The following is a 24396-nucleotide window of genomic DNA, read 5'->3' on the forward strand; positions in this document are numbered from 1 at the left end:
TTGTTACAGACTATTTCGTAACTTGAAATTTTAAAATATTATTCAATCCTTTCGACAAAGCAAAAATGCATACAAATTACCTACATTTGTGTTTTGAAAGTAAAAGAAGTTTGTTTGTTCGTTCGTTATTTAGTGATTTTCCTTCTTAATGAAAGGTTGGATACTGTTTTCGAAAAAGAAAGTGTATTTTTAACAACTTGAGATCTGATTGCGTGTGCGTGGGTTTTCTCGGGGTTCTCCCGTTTCCTCCCACTTGCTTCATTCCACCATTTCATTCATTACTGATCATCACCGTCTCCTTTAGCCTAACCGGCATAATCGTGGGACGTAAATCTCAAAGATTTCCTTATATCTAATTGCAACTGTTTTCTATTTTGAAATTGAAATGAAAAATAAGCATAATGATTTACCACTTGGAAAAAACAGTGATCGAGCTTTCTTCTCTGTGAGAAGGATGTCAGTAATTAGAAAAAAAATACTACAGTATTTTATATTTTCAAATAATAATAATAATAATAATAATAATAATAATAATAATAATATGTGTGCCGCGAGAATTCAAGTTACCCTGAAGTGTGCCGCACGTTGGAAAAGGTTGGGAAACACTGCTCTACGTATTGGATACTGAAGAAGCCGGTAGACTCCCGTTCGCTAGGTTACTTCCCTCTTTTAGTAGGTACCTCTGTAAATGAGAAAAAGGTTTAGTTAATTAGAATGGGCATTTTAAACGGGTAATGGACATACCATTAGGTCTATAAAGAAGGGCCACTGTCCAGCTTAACACGGGTAAAGTTCTCTACAATACTTATCGTTTTACTAATGCCTGGAAAGGTTCAGCATAAACAGATTAGTCACTACATCTGAACTGCCCTTGGACCGCCATTTTTCAGAACGTCTAATCATACGATCTAGAAAATCATACGGAGCCTTCGCTTTCAAATCGGCCCTTCATCTCTTCTTCGCCAAGTAAAAGGAGGAAAGATGACTTAGTACTCAGCGTGTGGTAACTTTTCGAAAATGCAAATGTTCGTGAGATTGTGTTCACCGTTCTCACACAAAGATTTATCTCTTGTTCATTTTGATGACAGTTTATGCCTCGATTATCACAACCAATCACTTCAGATGAGAAACAACCGTAACCAAATTCTTCATTTACGGGAGTACAGCCATGTTTGAAACGTTCACATTATTTAAATCTGAGGCTGCGGTTATCCCTACCGTGTTGTGCTCAAACATTCATGTGGATATTCGTGGGTTTTACGATTACATTTGCAAAAACCTTCATAATCAAACGCTGATGCACGCACCAGTATTGATTACCGGCCTCTTGAGTGACCTGTGACATGTAAACTGCCTGTCCTAATAGGGTACACTTTCCATTTACTACTGCGTATAGTATAGTGTTGTCACGATAGCATCCCTTTTGAAACCAGAAAAATTAAAAATCCCGGTTTGAATTGAAAGTCCCTCGTAATTTTTTTTTTCAGATTCATGGTTTTCCTGAGCAATTAGTACATGTGTACTATATTCTATTTATTACATGCGTACACAAAACGCACAAAAATGTGACAAAATAATCTTATTACGTTTTTTAAAAATGAGTTATTTACGATTTTGGTATTTCTATTGATAAAATATAATTTACAGCTATGGAAGAGCAATAAAAAATTTAAGGAAACAAATTATCTGTATGAAGACACCTAAAAATGAAATCATCATGACAAGGAAGAAATAGCAAATAAGAAACGATTGTTTGAATTTAGGGATTTGGTAACAAAGATAGTACACGGGTATAAATAAGAAGAGATGATAAATAACACTGATAACCCTATATTCCCAACGTAAACATAATCGTAGTATCATGAAGCTGCGTGTGTTGTTTATATTTTGTTTCTTGCAATTTGCATCACCTCAAAGTCTTCCTCAAGTACACATTCCTAATTTAGGTGATATCATTGGATCCACCACTTTCACAAGAGGGGGAAGGACTGTGTACCAATTCTTAGGGATTCCCTACGCCCAGTCTCCTGGAGGGGAGAGGAGATTTCTCGTAAGTATGAAAATGGACCATTACATAACGTGGTTAATTTCAATAAAATAATTATTTGGAGTAGTTATATTTTTTAAAAAATCTGAATTTATTCAGATCATGAACCACTCACTATCAAGTTCCCTCATGGCTAAATGTTATTTTGTTTGGTGAGTGAGACCGTGTTTGATTCCCGGTAGAAGTTTATGTTAAGATATAGATCTATGTATCATGTAGCCTTAATATTCGAAAAGAGTTGAGCTGAGTCGATTCTGAGTTTAACGCAGCGAGGCTATATGAAACGTGACCTACCGATTAACGTGGAATCCGAAATACATGAGCTTCCGCCGGAAATCGAACCCGGGTCTCCCACGCCAAAGGCGCGTACGCTAACCGCTTAGCCACGAAGGAGTTCTTAATATTAGAAAAGAGATGAGAATTCCAAACTAACCAAGCAACAGACGTTGCTAGATAAACGATTTCAGTCTTTTTCTACCGCAAATCGTGTGGCCTCGCAGACACGGCTCCAGATAAACAGAATGGGATGCGATTTTTTTTTTTTAAATTTTGAATTATACTTTCTATAGTTCGTAGCATTCGCGAAATATTTGACAGTTTCTTTTCCTCTTCAACTTTCCGCCACCAATAGTTCCTTAACGATCCGTGTATCAACCCATGTTTCTAAAACGCCTTTAAACTCCAATTTACATGACTTTACGTCATTCTTACTTGTACAGATGATCTCCGAACACCCAACAACTGCCTATCAAATGCAGCTGATAGTAGGGATGCGCATGAGACAAGATTTGTAGCTGTCTCGTCTCGAAAATGTGCTGTAAAAGTGATGTCTCGACTCGAAAAATGTATATTTCTCTATTGGAAGAGGCGTGTCTCGACTCGAATTTTGTCAGAGAAATCCTGTCTCGATTCGTCTCGTGCGCATCCTTAACTGATAGTACCAAAGAAAATATTTTAGTTATTTAATATTTTTCTCACCCACGCATTCGTATTGCTTTTAATTATATCAATATGCTATCAAACCTCGCACCTAACAAGTAATGTTTTCCATTATAAACTCGGTTTTCGTAAGCGAATAAATAGTTTTTGTCTTTCTTCCTTCCCGTTACAGAGTATGTCCGTATAGAAAGTGTCTAGAGTTGTAGTTCTTTTATTGTAATTCTAGAGACAATTCACTGCAAAGAATAGAGTTTTATAAATATCTTTTCACCACATGCTCATCAAAGCTTTTTCAATTTTCTTTCTTTCTTTTTCTTTTTGTAAATAAGGTTTTCAAGATGCCCCTCTTCACATCAACATCGGTAAATTCGGAGAGTTAAATAAATGTGTGTCAAATAAAATTAATAATACTAATTGATGCAAGAATTCTATAAAATCCAATAATTTTGTAAAGGGTAGACAAGATAATAATGCGAGAATGCAACTAGAAGCTACAACACCTGTATAAAACAAAATAAACACACAGTGTGAAGTGTGATATTAAGAGGAAAAGGTCATTAAATTACTAACAGTATCTTTGTAGTAAAGTGGTCACGTGTAGCATAGTCACTAACTCTTGTCTTTATCTCGAGTGGTCCGGAGTCCCAGGCCGCTTCCTTCCTTCCCCAATCCTTTCTCCCTTTCCAATTCCCTGGGTAGTGTGATCGCCGAGGGACGTCAACCCTCATACGTGAAGGGCTAACATGACCATAGATGCCAGAAGACCAGAAATCTAACTCGTAAATTATGCATCCTTTGTAGCAAATTGCTCATATTCGTTCCCATGATTCATTATAATTATTCCTACTGTAAAACAACCTTTAAGACTGACATTGAAACACTTTAAGTACATAATCAATTTATTTAGATCAATTTATTACTGTTCTTAGATAAATTAGTTTCTAATAATCTCAGAAAGTGAACTTTAGAAAGAACACATCAATTTATTTCTTTTCACCTCTTTCACTGACAAGAAATTATACGGGTGATAATATGAAAAGACTACTTTCAAGCAGACAGAAAATTAAGTTGTAATAATTGTTTTAGTAATGAAGGGGTAAGTGCATTACGTAAACAGAAGATTAGAGGTAAAACATCTTATTCATTAAACGTATAAACAGTAGTAACGTCTAAAATTATAAAAGCAACGAATTCTATACTTCATGTATTGCACTTAGTCCCCGGCTATTTGGGGCGTTTGCAAAGCGTTTTTATTGCTCATGCGTACGCTTGGAATACGCTGACTATATATTTAAATGTGGATGGATAATCACAAACGCGAAAGCAATAAAAACGCGCAGAAAACTTCAGCTCGAGCGTATTTGGTGCGTTTCGGAACAATAGACCGCCTGCTGTTTAAAAGATGTCAAAAGGAAGGAAAAAAAAAAAAGGAAAGACGTGTTTCCAGGCAAGGAGATTTTAGCAAGAAACAGCTGCTTGGAAAATGCTTTGTGCAGAGTACTGGAACTCTGCTATTATAGATCTGGACTTGGCAAAAAAGACCTGGAAACCCTGACTACAGTATGATTTATAACTCTGGCGAAAGTAATGTTACCAAATAGCCACCTTGGTCGCGTTCGCTCTAGGGTGTAACGCTTTGAAAACGCATTCTCAAATAGCCCGACTACGGTAGGTTCCTTAGTTTTGGAGCTATGGACCTTTGACGTTCATTTTTCATGATTCCGGCAGTCTATAGCTCCTAAAGGAAGCATTTGTGCACTCAGGTTGGTCTACACCTTTTGTCTTACATTGGTGTCAGGTGTCACCTCCCAAACATTGTCGGTATTGTTTTGAAATACCTTGTATACGCCGAAAACGAAAGGAAAAGATAATGTATGCTACAGTTGATCAAAATTTAGAACAAAGAAAACACCTAGGATACTCGCAAATTGGCATAATTTGGTAAATAATCTAGATATAGTCATTGCTATATCACTATTCCTGGCAGTGAAGAAGAAGTTTCTAGCTTTTCAAAATAACCAGATATTTTTATTATTATTTAATGTTATTCCAACTTTAATTTTTGTATTATTTTTTAACAGGAACTAGGAATATTGCTATCGATTTTGTTTTGAACTTCATAATTCTTTATGACAATTTGTTTGATAAGGTTTGCTTTTTCTTTTAAAACTGTAGAAATCCATACAAGAAATTACTAGCACTCTAGATAGGAACCAAAAACTGGACGCTTTTTTTTTTTAAGGGACATTATGCGTCCTTTTTTGGGGGGGGGAGGACACCAGACGTACTTCTAATAAAATCCTGTTAAAAATGGATCGTCTGGTCATATGTTCATATACTCATAACATATGCTCATATGGATCCTATATAATAATGCTAGGTCTGATTACTTGCTTGTAAACCTATGCTAGAATTAAAGAAATCAGGAAATTTAAGAACTATTACATAATATTAATCTAGGTTAATATGATGAAAAGAATGGTATCTGATGCGCATTACATTAACGATAAACTTAGCAATAGTAGTATAAACATTATACACTAATTGGACATTATATTTCTGTTTCAGCCACCAAAGCCAGTGGAAAATTTCACGGAGCCATTCAACGCTACAGTATTAGGTCAAAAATGTCCCGAAATAAACGCTCTTCCATTTCGAAGGACTTGGCCTATCTTCAGATTCAATCCTGATCTTCCCATAGAAGATGATGTTCCAACAACAAGAGCTGCTGGAGACCCAGAAGATTGTTTGAATCTCAATGTATTTACACCAAAAGTAAGATAAATTTTAAGTATGTTTTATTTTAAACACAATTGAATCCGTCATTGCACAATTGAACACAATTGAATAACTTTGAGCGAAATTGAGTTATTGCTGAATTCGTCATCTACATGATTAGATCTATTCTGCTAAATAAGAAGAACTCAACTACAGCCTATCAAAAATGAACGAGGTGTGTTAACAAGAGATGACATGTAAACATAACGAAAACGACTGATAGGGTACAATATACAGATTTGGCGATTGTTCAGGTAAAAAGTGCCACTTCTGATACCATTTATATCCAAATTCACCCCCCTCCCATTGATAGAGACGAAACTTTTTCGCTACAATTTTGATATTTTGTAGCAATAATTATCACAATTTTCGCATTTATGTCGCATTTATTTTTTAAATTAACACGAGTTTTTCTTTAAAAATTATGGAATTTCTAAACAGTATATTTTTGGTAGTAAGGTGTATTTCTAATACAAAAATGATGATATACCTTGATTAGGTGCACATTCTAACTAATGTATTCACTGAAATATAGAAATTAATGCAAAAATTTAAATATTTCTTCTAACGTCATCCTTAGTTAAAGGATAACATGCAGGAAGCCTACCAATTCTTCTTTTAAGTTTGTTCTTCTGTCAGTAGCAATCATATTATACTTGGAAAAGAATCTCTCGGCATCAACACTCGAGACTGGCAACCATATTGAACGTAATAAGCTGACAGCAAATGACCTGTGGTTAACTTTTAAACTATTTAACAATGATACAATACCAATTCCTTATCTTCACTGTTGAGAACTTCAGTAACCTTACTTTTAAATTTATGGTAAGCAACCAACAGATCATGAACAATTTGACCACAAAACAGTCAAGGATTTAAACAACAATTCAGTTTAGTTGATGTCTACATCTTTATGAAGTGAAGCATTTCTGGATCAAATAACTCGCAAAGTTTTTACGTAAATACAACTTTTTTTAAAGTTAAATAATATTGGAAATGCTCTTTTTAGTTATTATTAGCAATAATTAACAAGAATTCCAATTTTCGTTTTCATTCGCATTTATCGCAAGTAATGCCCAATTTCGCAAAAAAAAAAAAAAAAAAAAAAAAAAAAAATCGCGATATATATAAACATGATTTCTGGCTTTGAAACGAAAAGTTTCAAGTCCCCTGAAACATATTCGATTAAAAAAAAAACTTTTCGCACATATCGCATTAACGAAAAAGTTTCGTCTCTATCCATTGGGATGATATGAGGGCTGGGGTGGAAAGGAAGTGGCGTGTAAAAATAATCGGAAAGGACTGATATTAGAGTCCAATCCATAGTTTTCGGCGTCGCTGAGATTAATAGTGACACTTCTGATTTTTGTTTAGGTCTAAATTTATCCCTCATCGTCGTGGGAGGATGAAGGATGGATGGGGTAGAAAAGGTTTGACGTTATGTACTTTTATGATTACACTTCCATTGGAATGTGCATTCGAAAGAGGGAAAGGGGAAAAGAGGTTTAAATATTTCATTAAACACATTCTCCCCATTCAAGAAATGGTCATTTCAAGTAGTATTAACGGAAACAAAATTACTATATAACGTATCATCACCGTTCAGTACAGAAAAGGTACACGTGTAATATTTTAATATTTTGTATTCAAAACACTAATATACTAACTAAAGAGAATGTAAATACAAAGAACCACCCGTTTCAAACCATGATAGTTGCTACTTGAACAACGTCACATAATAAAATCTAAACAGTACTTTTTCTTTTCGTTTTTCTCGAAAACTTAATTTTGTAATAAGTACTCCTTTTGCTATGACCGATTCAATTGAAGAGTCTCGTGAAAATTATTATTTATTGGTCCTGACTGAAAGTTCTGATAATAACATTGCCTCAACTGACTACGTAGCAAAATATTAAACTATTGAAGTTTTTAATCCATTGCAGAATACATGTGTTGTCTACGATAATATATGTGCATTTTATTTTTAAAATATTGTACATAAAAATAAGCATACAACTTTCATACACGAGCTTTCAGATCTTCCCTTTCACGTAAATGATGTTCACAGTTTTTGAAAACGAAATCAAATGAAATCTTTAAGTTTAATGACCCATTATCATACCTTTTAAAGTAAGGTAGATGGATGATCAAGACAAAGAATGGCTATGGGAGAATTGGTGGACTGAGAGTGTAGGAGAAAACGTGAATACCCTGAGAACACCCAAGAACACGATGTTGTCCACCACAAACTTACCTGTCCGGGAATCGAACCAGAGATCCCACACACAAGAAGTAAGCGCTTTACCACTAAGCTGCCATGCTCTCTTCACAGTTTTTGAAATGAAATCTTTCAGCTTTACGTCCCACAATTATACGGTAAGGCTAAATGAGACAGTGATGATTAGAAATGAGTAAAATGGTGGAATGATATAAGTGGGAGGAAACGGAAGAGCCCCGAGGAAACCCACGCACACGGTGTTCGTCCACCACAATGTCCAGTTAGCGGGAGCTGAAATCGAACCAGGGACCCCACACACCAAAAGTAAGTGCTCTACCACTGAGCCACAGTGCTCTCCATCATAGGTTTTGAGTTCGGATTTGTACATAATTAGTCATTTGCACCTTCACAATGTCATTTATTCTCACCTTATCATGTTAAGCCTCTCTATTGCTATGACATCACATTATCCCATTGTTTATCTCTCATCACGAGAGTTTGACTTCATTCACCTACATTTCAGTTCACCTGACTCACCTACAGTTTATCTCACACCATTCCAAATCTGTAAGTGTAAGATCATGTGATGGAAATTTGAAAAAAATATGTTCTTTATATGATTTTCTCTGAAGACATTGTATATACTCTGTGTATGTATTAATAGAGATGCACATCATAACTTAAGAACTACAGCTCTTAAAAATAGACGGACAATGATATGCTGCATATAGCTCTTACTATGATCACGCAAGTGGAACTTATTGTAATGTTAGTAGTCTGTCCGTTTGTATGATACATACGTACGCCTGTTACTCCATACGATAACACTTTTCGCAATAGAAAGCTACAGTGTTTGTCAACTCCCGAGTTATAGTTAATGCAATCAATCCACTAACATTTTTGCGGGTAACGGCAACTATCCATATTGAATAAAAGGTAATACAACTTACGTATTACGCCATTAGATGGTACCAAACGTCCTCCAGCAATTGATATCTACCGGACGAAATTAAAGCTTCTAGTGCGTGATCTTTTTATGTTTATCAGACTTTGTTTTCTCTTTTCCAGTTGGATAGAAATGCGAAGCTTCCAGTATTAGTCTTCATCCATGGAGGAGCGTTTCTATTCGGCTCGTCTCATGATGTAAAACCTAATTATCTGCTAGACAAAGACATTGTACTTGTTGTACCTCAATACCGTCTGGGACCACTTGGTAAGACTTTTCTTACTTTTTTCTTCACTTCATTCCTTTGATAAGAATTGTTGTACTGTAAGAATAGTATAAGACAATAGTTACTTATCTGGATTCTTTAATATAGATCTGTAAGCTGCCAGCAGAAGTGCTCGTTTCTTTGAACTGCAAAAGTAGGGTTTAATAAATTTAAAATGAATTTAATTTGAATATATAGGGTGATCCAAAAGTATGGAAACACTTTAATAAGTGGTGAACGCTTCAAAATATAACATAAGTAACAATGTAGATGGGGAATAACGATGGAGAAAATCGTCTGAGGATACACCACAATGACGCCTGTCATTTTAATTGTCAGCAATAGTACTGTGTTCAAAGTGCTGAAGAAATTGCAAGAATCCGGATCTGTGGCAGATAGGCATAAGACTGATATGATAGACCACGCACGGCGACAGACAGGCAACAATTGTGCCAATGTTGACAACAATCAATAATAGTAAGAGAAGAGAAACACGCATAGTTTAGCCCGTAAAAGTGTTGTTAGTTGCACCTTAATCATGCACATTATGCCAGTGAATAAATAGTACCCTTAAAATCTGCAACTTCGCTAACACCTTACAGATGATGATCCAGTTCGTCGTCTGGACTTTGCTCAATAATATTAGGTCACAGAGCAACTACGACGAAAACCCTACATTCGCCACTGATGTATTGTTTACTGATGAGGCAAACTCTGTGTCGGCAAAACGTGCGGTACTGGTCGGTTAGTAATCTGCAGGACGAATCCGCAGGTGTTCCGGGCAATATGATGTGGCGTGCGGGAGACTCACATTGTGGGTCTATTCTTCATCGACAGGACCATAACGGCGATGAGTTATCAGAAAATGTTAGAAGACAACACCTTGCCATCACTATTGTCGGAGAAAGGATCATTCGCTAAGTGCTTTCAGTACGATGGCACCCTTCCCATTACGGCATCCGAGTCCGTAAGTACCTCGGTTAGCAGTTACCTAATGCGTGGATTGGTAGGTGAAGTACAGAGGTTATGACCTGTCTCCAATGGACTACAACCTATAGGGCAATGTGAAGTCTGTTGTGTATGTGGTGAAAATTAGGAGTTTTCTGCATCTCGGGAACTAATTTGTGGTCGCATATTCCAACGTTACAGCCAACACTTTGCGTAACGTTTTGTGTGACTGGGAATAGAATGCATCTGACGATCAACCGGAATGGGGGAAAACATTGAACACATCCTGTAACAGTGCGTGGTCCTTGCAGTATGACTAACTTCTGTTGATGGGGACAAAACACAGAAACAGCCATAACTTCATAATGGTTAGTGCTAGAGCAAAAATAATCGTACCATTCAATTTCTACGAAAATTTGCTCTAGAACTGACATATCGTAAGCTGTGGTTTCCATTTAAGACAATTGAGTAAAATTCAAGATGGCAGACTTCAGATGAAACGTTCTTCCCCATCTACATTGTTATTTTGTTTTTTTACACTTATTAGGGTGTTTTCATACTTTTGAACCACCCTGCCTCCTTATCATCTTTTAGAAACTGAATTTTTAAAAGCGCTCAAACATGTTTTTGCTAATTTTCAATTAAAAGTTTATGTATCGAATTTCCCATATTGAACTTAAGCGAATCCGAACCCTAGATATTTTATGAACAAAGAATCGTGAGTAGTATGACCTGGGATTTGATGAAAGAGTTACTTTACTCTTCTATATTGAAGTACAGATAGATTTCAGAATTATGTTATTTATGTGTGTGCTAGTTTAAAATCTACTCTAGTTTAAAAGGGCAACATACGCAAGAGAAAAATAGAGTGTTTAGACCAGGGGTGGAGAATCTATTCTGTTTTGAAGCCCACATTAGCAATGTCTATTCCTCAAGAAGACCGCATATGATATTTTTAAATTGACCTAATGTTTGTAGTTATTTTACAGTTATTAGTTAGACCTACATTAATAATGTACATGAACATGTATAAAACTATATTATTTCATATATATAAGTTCAGAATTATATTTCTCGTATGTTTCATATTCCTTCTCTCTGAAGGTTACAGATTCCAAATCTAGACATAAAAAATGAATAAAATAAAATAAGAGATAATATACATACATTATACGCAAAATATGAAGGTGATGGGATGCAATCATAATGAAGTATTTTCTTCTATGTATTTTGTTAAACGTTCAAAAGATGGCACGGGTTGACTTTCTGTTACTGCCATCTCTTCAAGAACCATAGAACTATCTAAAAGCGTGCTGTGTAAGTTTGTCATTGCATCAGAAACAAGAATATTCATTCTCCATTTCCAATTGTGCAAGTTCTTTGATTCAAAACACTTTATCGTTATAAAAATGTGCAGTGACGTAGCTTGCTTCTTTTATTTGGGAGGAGGGGAGCAGAATGTATAAACATATGACCTGTTTATTTGGATAAATGGCTTGACAATCTAGAATTCATAAAATCTTCGCTGAAGTTATTACGCCCACCCTCTTGTGTTTTCTCACAATCTATCTACATAAATAAAAATGAAAGTGACTATATTCATGACTTAATGGCCCTTATGCAGAGTCGTTCTGATGAGTGATTAGTATCATACTAAAGAGTTCGACTAACATATGTTTCCTGCAGAAGTCAGGCCTTTAGTACGACGCTAATCATACATCAAAGCGACTCTGCATAAGGCTCTAAAAGTCTTGATCCACGCGACCAATCTCCATCAAATTTTCAACATAGATGAGGTTTGGGGCTGGGATGGTTTTTATCATTTTATTTTGATGGTAAAACTTGTTGGAGGGGGAGATATAAAAATGATCGAAAATGACCGATAATAGTGTCGAAATCTATAGTTTTCGAGGTCGCTGAGATTGGCAGTGACTTGCGATGCCGTTTAAATCCAAATTCAGCCCCGCAACTTGGGGGAGGGGAGGGGGAGATATATAAACGATAGAAAATAACCGATATAAGAGAGCGCTTCAGTAATAATAAAAACTGATTAACGGAACATATTACTATTTTTTATTTTAAAACAGCGAAACGGTAATTGACACTAGTACATTTTAATTTGTAAATCATGGTATATTACAGTTCATTGATTTAATATAGTGTTTATTCATATTATTTTACATTCCATAAAAGTGCTTGATTTCAACCAAGCGAAATGTGAAACACATGTTTTAATGGATTACACACACATATACAACATACAGTGGCAGATCCAGGATATGGCATGAGAAAAAGTGTTAAATCTCATTTGCCATGATTCCCATTTGTGGATAGTAATAAATACTCAATTTATTCATAAGTTATTTTATATTTTTACTTTTTATTATTATTGTTTTTTTATAGGTTCTGTGTACAGTAGGGAAAAAATAAAGAACCTTAAGTTGCACTTTAAAAACTGGTAGTAAACGTGTGGTAGTTGAAAGTGAAACATATTGCATTCGTCTTACAATGTAAAACTTCTCGTTTCATTGTAATTGTTAATGTTTGCTCACAAACTCACACAATTTACCCATGCAATTTTTTACTTATATTTAAATACAATGTAAACGTTTCCGAAGAAACTATTATTTGGACAAACACCATACGTGGGTTTTCTCAAAGTTTTTCCGTATCTTTCCATTTCCTTCATTCCACTAATATCATCATCCGTCTTATCATCTCCGCCTCCCTTAGTCTCGGTCCACAATCTTCGGACGTTATATTAAAAAAAAAAAAGTATTATTCTCTTTGCCAAAGTGACTAGTAATTTAAAAATGTCTTCACCCACATCAGCACAAATAAGTCTTTCCTTTTTTTTTTGTTTTTTTTTGTAAGTACAATAATATCTTACATGACAATCTGTGAATTTTTTCAAAATGAAAAAGCTTTTATACATTTTTTAAAAGAATAAAGGTAGATTCGTTACGTTATTCATTTTGCCCGTCCTATGCTTATATACAATAGAAATCTTAGATGGACAATAGCACTAAGACCTACTTTTAGCTTATTTCTGCTGGCACCCAATTATAATTAAGTTCCATAGTATAAAACAAAGGTATAGCACAGAACTATTTCTTACGTTCGTTTCTAACTTTTATTACAATATCCTTAATATTCCAACATTTCACATAAAATTCGACAAAGATTGATCTTGAAATTTCAAGTTAATAATTGGAAATTCTAGTTTGATTGAAACTTACTGGCTATTGAGTAAGATTCCAACTGGATATTGAATATTATGAATACATCCAAATAGTTTAACAAGTATCTCTCCTCTTCAATAGGATTTATGTCCCTCAACATAGACGATATGGCTGGTAATTATGGTCTTTTAGATCAAGTAGAAGCTCTGCGATGGATCAGAGACAATATCGAATATTTTGGAGGAAATCCTAATCAAGTGACAATCAGTGGACAAAGTGCTGGTGCTGCCAGCGTCACTCTCATGAAATACAGTCCATTAGCTAAAGGTAAGATAAAATGCTCATATAATTAAAAAACAAAATTTTATAAATTTCTTTATGAATGTTTTAAAATTTAGATATAGTGATGCTGATGGTGATTTCTTACATTTCGTAACACTGTTAGTTCGAACCTTAGTTTGTGGTATAGACATAGAATTACTAAAATAATCACTATAGGCACAATTGGCGCCACTATCTATATGATTGTAGAGTAAATAGATGTAATATCTATATAAATCTGTGTGATTCCAGCTACTAGTGCGTTGCCAATTGAATAGTCGTTTGTTTTCTAGTTGTATGGCAAGTAGCATATACCTGCTATTAGTTTTAATGTATAAGCGATGTTATCAAGTGAAGATCAAAACAAGATTTCTGACTAGAATTCACATCATAACTAATGACATCATAATGAAGTCGAAACCATAATTTTAGTAAGCGATAAGAAATATCTTGCCAGTGCTTTTACAATAAATAAAATTTTGTAAGTATTAAAGAATAGTGGTAAGAGATTTTATAATAGCTCTTTTATTTATGAGATATGAGTATTTTGAAAAAAAAAAAAAAACTAAAGAATAGGTTGGCGGAACCACAAAAGACTCGTAAAATAAACTTTCTTATAAATACATACGTACCTTACTCACCTTTTATAATTGCTATGCTTACATTCTCCATAAAAACAGAAATTCTAGGTTAGTGATACTTTCCACAAGATCATGAAGTGGATTCCAATTTAATTAAACGCAAAATACAATACAATAGTCTACAAATATTGCCTCAAGTGAGTTTAATGATTTCTAAACATTAGTGCGAAAGCGGGCTCTGTCGTCGCGGTCGATTTGCAGAGCTTGAGACGAAAGTAAATTGCGGATCCAATGATGTAAATGAGAATTCCATATCCAAGATGAATAAATTAGTTTGTGACAATTTTCTCCTTTTTATATATTATATCAATGATAATGATATCATCTTGTGAGTGCAGTCCATGACATTAATACTATATAATCGCAAAATGACTTGCAGGATCATCATATCTAAATATTTTGAATTTCAAGAATGAATAAGAAATAACAAAATTATTGCTCTTCCAGAAACCTAACTCTTTCCTTCTATGCCGCAGGATCTGATGCTCACTATTTCTAGATAACTAGCGAGTGCAAGCCTCATTGAGGATCGAGCCCAAGCTGTTAGTAAGCTCTAGTCCAGTGAGGTTAATGAGCAGGAGATCGAGCTAAAGCGAATTTCACAGTGAATATCAAGCTCAAGCTGGAACTAATGCAAAATTTTGACTAGTGTTATCCTTATTGAGATTAGCGAACGCGAGCTCCATTGAGGATAGAGAGCATGAGCCCGAGCGAGTTCCGGTTGCAAAATTACCATTTTTGCTTCTTTTTTCTTTTTTTCTCCTACTCGAATGCGTAAGGTTTATGAACAGCAGAAGTGCTTGCTAGAAAGATCTTATCAGCATGTGCCTGAATTATCCATAGGAATTGCTATGGTATCTAATGCAACTTAAGTTCACATTTTAACAATTCAGGATGTAATTAAAACCTTGAATACTGAGCAGATGAGTACGCAGAATTTTTTGTTGGGGTGTAATTCTGATACGCAATTAATTCTTCGTAAACAAATGCAACTTATAGTATCTGAAGCGGCTTGAGTTGGATTGAATAAAAAAGTGAACATGTATTCGAGCTGCGCAATGTACTGTTAATTATCATGAACTGGGAAAATTAGAAAAGGAAACGGAAGCGCGACTGATAAGCACCAAACATCAACATTTCACAAAGCATAAAATATTTGTTGACGTCAAAATCGCATACCTCAAAAACCAGAAAAAAGATTGCCTCATCAACTATCCGTTGTCTTGTCCAAGTCAGTTGCTTCTTGTAGGCCTAATAACTTGTGAAATTTCCTGCTAGTTAATCAGAATGTTGAAAATTTCCTATATTTAAAATTTATTTATTATACGCCGATCAGCCAGAACATTATGACCACCTATCTACTATCGATATAAGCCCATCCAGGCGATAGCAGCGTCACCTGCCGAGGAATGCCTGCTAGTCAGACACATGTACGGTGCATGTAGTGTAGAGGATATCAGGCTTAGCTCCTATTTTGAATTCTTCCTGTATGATGTTATTGTTCTTCAAACAAGAAATCGTAATTATTAAATAATAAAGAAGAGACTTCCCTATGTTGTCACCTCATCCCAATACAAATTCGTGCTTACCATTCTCTTCCTAGTTTCCGTAACTTCATCAAAACAAACTCAGCCACGCCGTTTCAGCAATTTACAAACTTCCCTATTGACCAAGATAATTGTGATGAGCTAGTCATCCACGTGCGGAGCACCAGGAAGAAGCGAAAGCAAGGAAAAAGAACAAAACCAGGGGTCACGGGACTCTCCAGGTGAGAAGTGTAACAGAAGTCGCCAGAGACACACTTTGGATCCCTATTCAGAAGAGTCGTGCTAGCAGCAATTGAGAGACAGTCGGCACGCCTGGGCCCTTACCATCCATTGCATGACAGAGGTGTCATTCCAAAGAGGCCAGGACATCTGGGAGCTGTTGCCCTGAGGTCGAGAGGTTCTTCACTCTCGAACGTGAGGTCCGGGATCGATACTAGACGGAACCACTCAACGGATTGGAGGACAAGGCTTCGCCCGATATTTGAAAAGGCTCATCACATCGAAATGGCTGAGGTACAGTAAAACCCTTTCCTTTCCTAACCTTTGCGTCTCTGTGATTTCTTCTATTAGAAAACATGCAATTCATTTCATTCATCCCCAATTAATTACTTCAGCGCTGTACTGCTCAGATCCCCACGTACTTTCTCTCTTGCCATGCGAAGTGCTATCCCCACATTCTTTCAGTAAAGAACTGATAATTGAGCAAATAACTGTGGTTGTAACCCCACAGTACAGTACAGCAAGAGTAGTATCAGTGAGAGTGCTGGCCATGTATAGAATGGGAAAGGCGCTTGATCTATCTGAGTTTGACCGAGGGTAGGTTGTAATGGCCCGGAGACTCGGCACGAGAATTTTGGAAACTACAGGACTTGTCGGGTGTTCGAGGAGTGCTGTGATGAGTTTCTTCAACAAGTGGCGAAACCAAGGGGAAACAACGTCCAAACGTTGAAGGATTGGGCGCCCCTACCTCATTATAGATGTCGGACGACGTAGGCTCGGCAGACTGGGAAAACAGTACAGGCAGCGAACTGTGGCGGAACTAACATCAGACTTTAATGCTGGTCAAAGTACAAGTGTGTCTGAACACACAGTGCACCGAACACTCCTAACGATGTTCCTCCGCAACCGACGACCCATCCATGTGCGAATATTAATACCACAACATCGGCAACTACGATTGAAATGAACACGTGACCATCGCCACTGGACCTTGGTGCAGTGGCAGAGCGTTGCATTGTCTGGTGAATCTAGATACCTTTTTCATCATGACGATGGGAGGGTACGAATCCGTCGTGTTCCAAGCGAACAACTTCTTGACACCTCTACAGTAGAACAAAGACAAGCTGGTGGCGGCTAAATTATGTTCTGGGGAACATTCACGTGAGGATCCATGTGTCTAGTGGAGCTCGAGCAAGGCATCATGACGGTCGAGACATATCGCACACTGCTTGCAGACTACCTACACCCCTTCATGACGATCATGTTTCCCAACGGTAGTGGCATTTTTCGACAAGATAATGCACCATGTCACAAGGCCAGGAGTATGATGGGGTGGTTCGAGGAACACAGGGGAGAATTCCAAGTGATGTGCTGGCACCTCAACTCGCCAGATATGAACCCAATCGAACACACCTGGGATGTGATTGAATGTGACGTCAGTGCGCATAGCCCCCTCCCCGGAATTTACGGGAATTAGGTGACCTGTGACGCCAACTCTCTCCAGCGACCTACCAAGGATCATTGCGTCCATGTTAAGACACGTCGCCATTGTTATCCGTGCCAAAGGTGGACATACTGACAATTAGGTAGGTAGTCATAATGTTCTGGCTGATGTGTGCGTATATTTTAACTCGCAAATTTTGTCTGGACTCGAATTTCGAGACGTCTCGTCTCGAATTCGAGTCAGGTCAAGACAGAAACTATCGGGTCGAAACTTAAGTCGAGACAGAAAAATAGTTTCGAGTCGAGACAGGCTTAAATCTCGATTCGACTCGACTCGTGCACATCCCTAATTCCAACACATAACCTCCCTTTCCACCTCCTCATCCACATTATCACACAGAACCCACTTTGTCTTGAAATGAGAATGAAGCTATCTTGGCGTTTACACAACACTTTTTGTTTCATGGAAAAATAACACTTTTGCGAATGCTGTCGAATAAAAAATCTACCTTGATCCGCAATTTTTGTTTCACTAGCCCTGAAGGAGACTTGCTTCAACCTGAAACGTGAGAGAGAATGTATCAACTTCTCGATATTCTATACACACATACTGAAACCTCTAAATATAAAACTCGGTATATTTTAACATCAAACCTGGATCATTCTCTCTCTCTCTGTATATATATATATATATATATATATATATATATATATATATATATATACAGATGGTGATCAGAAAAATGGAAACACCTGTAGTTGGCAACACGTCAGATGTATGGGTTGGCAGTGGTGTCGTGGCGCCCGCAGCGCCGGACCGCTGGTGGTGTGTTAGGTCGATCTCCATACTACGTCAGGCGCAGTGGAACAGCAGTGTCCAGTGGCTTCAGCAGACGGAGGTAGTGTAAAATGGGAGACCTCTCAGATTTTCAAAGAGGACAAATTGTTGGTGCGCAGTTATGTGGAATGAGTGTGACGGCAGTGGCTACTGTGTTAGGTGTGTCGCGTGGGACAGTGTCAAAGGTGATGACGGCCTACACAACACACGGAAAAAACACATCGGGGAAGCGGAACAGTGGGCGGAAGAAAATCATGAGTGCAGGTCACGCCGGGTATTAAAGCGCATTGTCACGCAGAACCGTCGTGCCACTGCGGAGAAAGTGACGGAGGAACTCAATAAGCACCTCCCCCACCCTGTTTCGACAATCACAGTCCGCCGCAAATTACATGACATCAACTTACGGGGTCGTGTTGCACGGGCCAAACCGCTCATCAGGGACCATAACGCTTTCGCACGCCGCAAATGGTGCCGCGAGCATGCAACTTGGACCGTTGAGGACTGGAAACGTGTGATATGGTCGGATGAGTCATCCTTCACCCTATTCCCAACCACGGGCCGTGTTTATGTCTGGAGAACGCCCAAAGAAGCTTATGATCTGCAGTGTCTCCGCCCAACTGTGAAACATGGTGGCGGTTCGGTGATGGTGTGGGCCGCCATATCATGGTTTTCATTGGGTCCTGTGGTCACACTTAGCGGACGAATCACAGCCAACGATTATGTCGCAATTTTAGGAGACCACTTGCATCCTATGGTCCGGATGTTGTTCCCGGACAATGACGCCATCTTCCAGGATGATAATGCACCCATTCATATAGCTGGCGTTGTTGCAGCGTGGTTTGCAGAACATCGGGATGAAGTTCAACACCTCCCCTGGCCCGCCCAATCCCCAGATCTCAACATAATTGAACATCTGTGGTCCGTCTTTTAAACATGACTCCGGCAACGATTTCCACCTCCATCCTCTCTCACAGAACTGGCCGATGCCCTGCACGAGGAATGGTGTAAAATTCCACTTGCTACCATTCACGACCTCTATGCCTCAATCCCACGTCGCATCAAGACTGTTCTGAAGGCGAAAGATGGCCCGACACCATATTAATCTGATAAGTTGCAATTTCGTTCAGGTGTTTCCATTTTTCTGATCACCATCTGTATATATATATATATATATATATATATATATATATATATATATATATATATATATATATATATATATATATAGGATTTCACATAAAAATGAGAATATACTCGTAACTTTTTAAGTACTTTTAGACAGCGTGCTCACTAATTGCTGATAGTTCTTTTTAATTCGACAATTAATTATGATGAAATCGGGCTTACTCATTCATTCTACTAAATGCCATTTGAAGTGAAATAAAGAACGCCATCTGATCACCGTTAATTATTATTAGATAATACCATAATTTTTAATTGTTGATGCAACAGACATTTTATTTTGCGACTCAGTGATTGGGAAACATTATTTTAAAAGAAGTCAAGGTTTTGAAATAGAACTACCCTCAGAAATTGAATTTTCTTTGAATGAGATAAAAAAGAAGTAAGGTTAAACTTTTATTTTTAAATAAACAAAAGAAACTCACGGTAAAAAAAATGTCGAAATATGAAATTGTTTAAGTGGAACGTAGTCCAAAAGTCTGACCACGGTCACACAACAGAGAATCGTGATGTCAGATAGTATGATGACAGGTGTGTCGTAAGAGAAGTGGAAAATGTTACCGACCATACGATGCACCTGTATATCATTTTGAATCCAACTTTAAAATTTCAAATGGAAATGATGATTGTGATATGTCAAAGTGAGCCAAAATGTCTCTACAATCCATTGCTGTATTTAGTGTGTCCATAACTCTTATGTTTTACGAGACTTATCATAATGTTTTGAATGGAAAACAAGCTTATACACCTTTTATGTGTTCGAAATGTCCTCTCTCATGTTCGATTGTTAATTCTAATCTGTGTTCTCATTTTATATGAATTCTGAACAAGACAATGGGCTGGATACTGGAAACAGCTTCAATACAGCTATGCAAATCCTGGATATCATGTATTGTGTTTGCGTACACAAATGCCTTTAGATGACCCCAGAGACGAAAGATTAACGGGGTTAAGTCTCTTGACCATAGGCGCCGTTGGGTAGGTTCTTTGAGTCCAATATACAGCCTGGGGAGTTGCTTATCTAGGTATGGCCTGACAACGCGGCGGTAATGAGGCAGAACTCCATCGTGGTGGAAAAACGTACGAAAATACAGTTCTCTAATAACAGTGCTGGGTAATATCTTCGCGAAAATTGGAGATAACTAGCTACTCTAAAATTTCATCAAGTAGGAACCCAATATTCCAGTTTCCCAAATTCCACATCATACCACAATATTTTTTGATGATACCATCTTGCTTCGATGAGGCAATGTGGATTAGCATCTAACCACTATTAGTGTTGTTTTTTTAATCTCCCGATAAACACACAATTTAGTTTTATCTGAAAAGAAAATCTACTGTGTGAATTTGGCGTTTCTTGCCCTTGTTGAGAGGCCCATTAAGCAAATTTGAACTGATGATCGGGCTCATCATTTGTGAGATGATGCTGTAATTATAACTTAAATGGGCGCCATTTGTGTCTTCAGGAGTCCCCTTACGACTAATATCACTTTCCTAAGACAAACAAATATGTCTTTTACGGGCATTTACTAGAGCATATGACGCTAATATTACTATTATGGTTGCTTCGTTCCTAGCATTTTCAGTCTATCTTTCTATCTTCAACCTTCTATCTTCTCTGAATCTGAAGAAGATGGTAGCAACTATTTTGCATGAGATAAATTGCCTTTCAGCTGGTTGAAATCGTCTGAGATGACTCTCACACTTCATTCCTCTGATAACAGAAGAATCTTTAGGGGTTCAGCTTTAATAAGTACCACTTTCCATTAGTGAAACTGGAAAAGGAAAATAACTTACCTGTTAAATGTCGTAAACCATGATAAGAGCTAGTCTAACCTAAGAGCTACGGACAAAACAAGCACAACAGTGAACTCCTGGGAACGTTTTGGCCCTGTTTTACATATCACAATCCCTCTTATAAATTAAAAATTTTAAAGTTAGATTCAAAATGACAGACTTATAAATAAGAGCATTTAGAAAACGAAGGAGCATTGTAAAAAGGAATAAAAAGAAAGTAAAAAAGTAACTATGTACTTTTCAATATCTACGAGTTACACATATGTATTGATATTACTCTAGACACACTGAGGGAAAAAAATGTAGATGGCGTACTTAAAAAGATAGGTTACATGCGTAATTCCTATAGTTTTTGGACTTAACGCACAGCAGAAGTATAACTGGGAACGCATATTTTATAATACTTTCCGTATAGGTGTTCCATCTATACGTACTTTCCGTATGAAACAATATAGGCGGTCAGAATCTCAAATACAAATGGACGTATATAACATATAGCTGAGGAATGTAACATAAGTATATGCATGTGATATACGAAAAACTGTTAGATGTCAGACATCCTGCAACGGCATGATGTAACATCTAAGGGCAGAGCCTATGTAGCATACGGGAAACCTATGCTCCATGCTGATTTCTATAGTAAGCAAGAGGATACCGTATAATTGTTCAATATACCGCTGTCCGGAGAACGGATATTTCTCAGTGCATGAATCACAGACGATAAGTAATAATGGGAATGGAAGTAGCTAAGCAACCATTACACGGAGAAAAAAGCGTATAAAGCGCACACAAAAACGTAGGTTACATATGTATTTCCTGTGGTTTTTGGACTTGACGCACGACCCTACGTAACATCCTGCAGCAAACATATAAATGAAAAGGTATGTTTTATACATACTTTTCTTATAAGTGTTCCGAATAAACGTACTTTCTGTGCGAAAGAAAGAACAGTATATAGGCAGTCAGGACGTATATAACATATAACTGACGTGTGTGACATACGTATATGTATGTAATGTACGGAAGTCTGTTAGATGTCAAACATCCTTCAGCGGCATGATGTAACATCTAAGCGAGAAAAGGGCAGTATGTATGTAGTATATGGATAATGTATGCTCCTTATAGATTTCCGTAGTAAACATATGAATTCTGCATATTTGTAAAATATACCGCTGTCCGGATAACGGATTTTTCTCAGCGTAGGCAGGAAAACACATTTTGTGGACTTTAAGTAAAGAGTTAAAAATAATAAAATGTTCCGTATAGAGCAGGGTTGGAAAAAATACAGTTTAAAAAAAGAGAACAAAACATGTGTTTAAAACATGAAAAAGATGTTCAAAATGTTCTAAACATGTTTTAAAATACGAACGAAAAAATGTTTTAAACATTTTGAACAGTTTAAAACATATTTCAAAATCGTGTGATAACTTATTTGTTAAGACTTTTTTACTTTTTACTTGCAACCAGTATTACATATTCATCCTGTATATACTGATTAGTGCAACATTGATAACAGAAATAAAATCGTTTGACTAAAAATTGTTTTTATATAGTTTTTTAAATGAATTTTTATTGGCCATTTGTTGTTCAAGATGATTTTCGACAAATGATTAAATATTTTCGTAGTACACTGGTGATAATGCACCTTAATATATCAAATTTCGTTTTTGTAGCATCAGCGATTTTGGAAATGACTTTTGAGTGTCCGTATCGAATTCAAAATGCTGACTTTGTATTTTCATAAGCTGTAACTGATAACGCACCTTTTTTTTTTTAACCTGATTTAATTTGTGTTACATTAGTGATTTTCAAAGTGACTTTAGAATGACCATTGGATTTAATATGACAGTTTTTACGGTATTTGGCTCAAATAATTGTATTATTATTGGAATTTTGCACACATGTACATGATTTTTACTCAATTGATCACCTGGAGCTGGGTGAAATTGTAGCTGCAAAAATGTGATTGCTATTTTGGAATACTGATGCTAATAAAATTATTTTAAAATAATACATTTTCGAAAAGTGATGTTTCAAGCACCCTTCATGTTGTGCTAACTTTAGAATATTTTCTGCAAGCCTGTGTATTGGTTGTTGTTTAAATCAATAATTGTGTTGAAGAGAAACAATATTTGGGACATTCAGAGCACAATGGATCCAAGTCTATTTTCAATAATGTTCAGTCTTGCTCAGCAAATGAACGCAATTTCAAAACGTAATATCTTAGCAGTCAAGAGTACGAAATAAATGAAACTAAAACCACGTGAAAGGGCGTAGGCTAGTTTCATATGACGGCCGCTAGACAGGGGTGTCAGCGGGGGCAGGAGGGCAGCCGCGCCCACCCCCACTCTGAATTTCAGAATTTGGGGACAGTAAGGCAGATTTAGAAACTTTTTGATAGGCAAGCCAAGTCCAAAAGAATAAGGTTGAAGTCCTTAAACCGAATAAATACGGATGAAATATAGATGATCAAAACTGGAAAGTTGCTTAGGCACAATTTCCAGAATTTTAAGCAGGCCCGAAACTCGAAAGTAGAGCCACCTTGGAATGCTTGGGTCAAAAAAAAAAAAAAAATAATAATAATAATACAAAAGAGCAATATAAGCCTATAGCTCCTTGCGGCCAATGGAAATGGAATTTAACTGATCAAACTCCTTATTTATTCGGCGTAAAGACTTCAATTTTGTTCTGTTGGACTTCGCTCAGCAAAAGGTTTCTAAATCTGGATTACTGTCCCAAAATTTGAAATTCAGGGTAGGCGGTAGGAGGGCGGATGATCTCTAAACGGACGCCCCTCTTTAGCAGTAATCATATAAAAGCTCTAGATTGCACCTTGTCACATAATTTTCTTTCTTCCTTTTCGGATTCGTAGTTGCGAATATTTGACTTTTCCATCGGTATAATTATGCATCATTGACTATGACATTTGGAACTTGCCTTGTTAATCTTTCTCACGTTGCAGCGTGCACAATATCTTAAATTTATGAGCAGGGAGGGGGAGATTAGCCCTCCTGTTCCCCCGTTCTAGAAACGCCCTTGTCTAGCGGTTGTCTTATGAAACTCTAGCCCACACTACACCTTTTCA

At 36.9% G+C, this 24396-nt stretch overlaps 1 protein-coding gene across 1 annotated transcript in view; it reads left to right on the forward strand.

Moving 5' to 3' along the window:
• Positions 1 to 1838: 1838 nt before the first annotated feature.
• Positions 1839 to 24396, forward strand: part of LOC145691845 (esterase E4-like) — an 88903-nt gene continuing 66345 nt past the window's right edge. Inside the window, exons 1-4 of the mRNA XM_081767160.1 lie at positions 1839 to 2050; positions 5555 to 5761; positions 9051 to 9195; positions 13465 to 13650. Coding sequence (XP_081623286.1) covers positions 1862 to 2050; positions 5555 to 5761; positions 9051 to 9195; positions 13465 to 13650 — 727 coding nt within the window. The 5' untranslated portion in view covers positions 1839 to 1861. The remainder of the gene's footprint in view (positions 2051 to 5554; positions 5762 to 9050; positions 9196 to 13464; positions 13651 to 24396) is intronic.

The sequence above is a fragment of the Thermobia domestica genome, chromosome 8 (genome assembly GCF_964235325.1).
Source record: "Thermobia domestica chromosome 8, izTheDome1.hap1.1, whole genome shotgun sequence".
Classification (NCBI taxonomy): domain Eukaryota; kingdom Metazoa; phylum Arthropoda; class Insecta; order Zygentoma; family Lepismatidae; genus Thermobia; species Thermobia domestica.